Below are 2,495 nucleotides of genomic sequence, written 5' to 3' on the forward strand. Positions count from 1 at the left end.
TTTCCCGGCGGGAGATGGTCTACCTAGCTGCGTTGGGCGGTGGACGGCACCGGGATCGGCATGGTGACGGCCGAGCGGGAGGGGAGGGGGGGGGGTAGGAGACGAATTTGGACGGGTGGCTTGACTTTTCGCCTGCCAATGTGGCCCCAGGAACGCTTTTCTCTTGCGCCGGAGCCCCCGAGTTATTGGGCTATTTTTTTTCTAGCCCATTTAGTGAACCATAGGTATATAGGCTTATTAGAAATCCCAGGGTGGGCCGCGGCTCACCCTGGCCACCCCGTAGCTCCGCCCCTGCCTAGCATGGGCCTCAATAATGTGATGGCATACATGCACTCAAACTACGGGAGTTTACTTTTACTTGTTATTTACTCCCTCCGTCCCATAATATAAGAGTGTTTTTGACATTACCTTAATGTCAAAAATGCTCTTATATTATGGGACAAAAGGAGTAATCATTAGCAAGTTTTATTTTAAATGAGCATTGCTCAGCAGTAATCATATTTTCTCTTGATCTTTGAATTAGATGGCCGACACGGCTTTGACCTTCCTAAAAGTTCGTTCGAGCTCCGTCCGAGACGGACCAGAATACCGTGTAAAAACCAAGACGAACTCTTCAGCAATAAATAGGCCTGGGCGTGGACGAAGAGCAACGTCTCTTTATAAAGTTTGACCCATCGGTCCTCGGCCCCCAGCCTGCGTCGCCTAACTCGCCGTCGTCTCAACCGAGCTGCACTTCCGCCTTCTTCCCCGACGCAGGTGAGGTGACGACCAACTTCGCCGCCCAAACTGGCCGCGTTTTGTCCTCTGTGTCCTCTTATTTTCGTTCCTAGAGGCGACGACAGGCCGACATTGTTCGCCTCCGTGCATCGTAAACCTGTTCATTATTCATTCCTCGTGTGGGTTGCTTACTTGTTTCCCTTAACTGAAGCAGCTGATCGCCGAAGCAATACACAAAAAGCGTACGTGCGCCTTGTTTTTAGTTGACCGGACTCCACCAAGCACCATGCCGGGTAAGAGAGGCACCACTACCTTGCTCGATCACCTTCCCGAGGACATCATCGACAGGATACTCATCCGGCTGCCGCCCAAGGACGTCGGCCGCTGCCGAGCCGTCTGCACACTGTGGAGCAGTGTCACCTCCACGCCTGAATTTATGTCCGAACATCATCGCAGCCAGCCATCGCTCCCCATCATCGACGGGGACGGGCGGCCAGCCAGCCTTGTCGTCGTCCGCGGTGCCGGTGCGAGAACCACCAACCAACAACTCTGGCCTTTTGTACCAGGTTTCAAACACCGTGATGTGATTTTTCTTCAAGGCACCTGTGATGGTTTCATCATCGTCACCGGGAGATTGAGACGTCAATTCTACATCTGCAATCCAGTCCTTCGCCAGCATGCTCTCCTACCGCAGCCTCCATTTGGCCCACTCATCCAGAACTACGTAATTGGTTTCTACATGCACTGTCCAACTAAAGAATACAGGGTGCTCTGGGTCTCGAAAGGCGTTTTTGAATTCAGTTTATACGTCCTCATAGTTGGATCTGACAAGCCGAGGCACATCAGAGTCAGAATGCCAACAGTCTCCTCGGTTTCCATGGAATGGAAGTTACTGGAGATGCTGCTCCGTTCAGCGCCAGTTCAGCACCAGGGCAATCTTTATTGGCGTCCTCCTTACCCTTATGATGCCACGCAGATTACAGGAGATGGTGAAGACATTATTGTATTTGACACAGAAGTTGAATCATTCCGATGGATGCCTAGTCCGGCCCAACCGAATCATTCCGATACGTACCATGCTGGACAGTTGTTCGACTTGAAGGGGGTGCTTGCTTTCTCGGGATTTTTGTTCAAAAACAACACCACTCTGGATGTCTGGATGATGCAGGATTATGAGGCCGAAATTTGGACCTTTAAGTACCGGATTGACCTAACGAAGGTGGAGGCATCACAAAAATTGAAATTAACTTCTCTCAAAAGGAAGAGTATGTCACCACTTGATACAGTGATGGTACGGTTCAATGAAATGGCTGTGCTCAACGAGCATGAACTTTTGATCCAGTTTAATCATAAACACGTGTTACACTGCGATATTGATGGCAAGTTCTTAGGAATGGTAAAGATTGGAAAGAGACAATATCGAATGGCTCTTACTGGTTATTGCCTCCAAGAGAGCATAATTCCAATTCCGTCTCATGAGATGCTACAAGAAGACCAGGACCCTCCGTTCTTCACAAGCCATGGCTGAACTGAATGTTCATGCCGCTTTGCATTGCCCTTGCAATGTCTATCCATTGTATCATAAACAAGCCGTGCCTCTTTTCTTTACCCCTCATTACTTACTAACACTGCTAGTAGAACATGCCATGTCCTTTGGATTCGATTTCATCTTTGCTGATAGCACATTCTAAACATTTCTTTCATAGGCTAATTGTTTGATCTTTGTTGTTCAGTATGCAACCTTACCCAACTCCTAAGTAGCGCTTTCTTATAGCTCC

General features: G+C 49.0%; 1 protein-coding gene across 1 annotated transcript; it reads left to right on the forward strand.

The window, feature by feature from the left end:
• Positions 1-1,003: 1,003 nt before the first annotated feature.
• Positions 1,004-2,245, forward strand: LOC119339436 (putative F-box/kelch-repeat protein At1g13200). Its single transcript, XM_037611497.1, has one exon. The coding sequence runs from the start codon at positions 1,004-1,006 to the stop codon at positions 2,243-2,245; it is 1,242 nt and encodes a 413-aa protein (XP_037467394.1).
• The last annotated feature ends 250 nt before the right edge of the window (positions 2,246-2,495 follow it).

Source organism: Triticum dicoccoides, chromosome 7B (assembly GCF_002162155.2).
Source record: "Triticum dicoccoides isolate Atlit2015 ecotype Zavitan chromosome 7B, WEW_v2.0, whole genome shotgun sequence".
NCBI classification, from domain to species: domain Eukaryota; kingdom Viridiplantae; phylum Streptophyta; class Magnoliopsida; order Poales; family Poaceae; genus Triticum; species Triticum dicoccoides.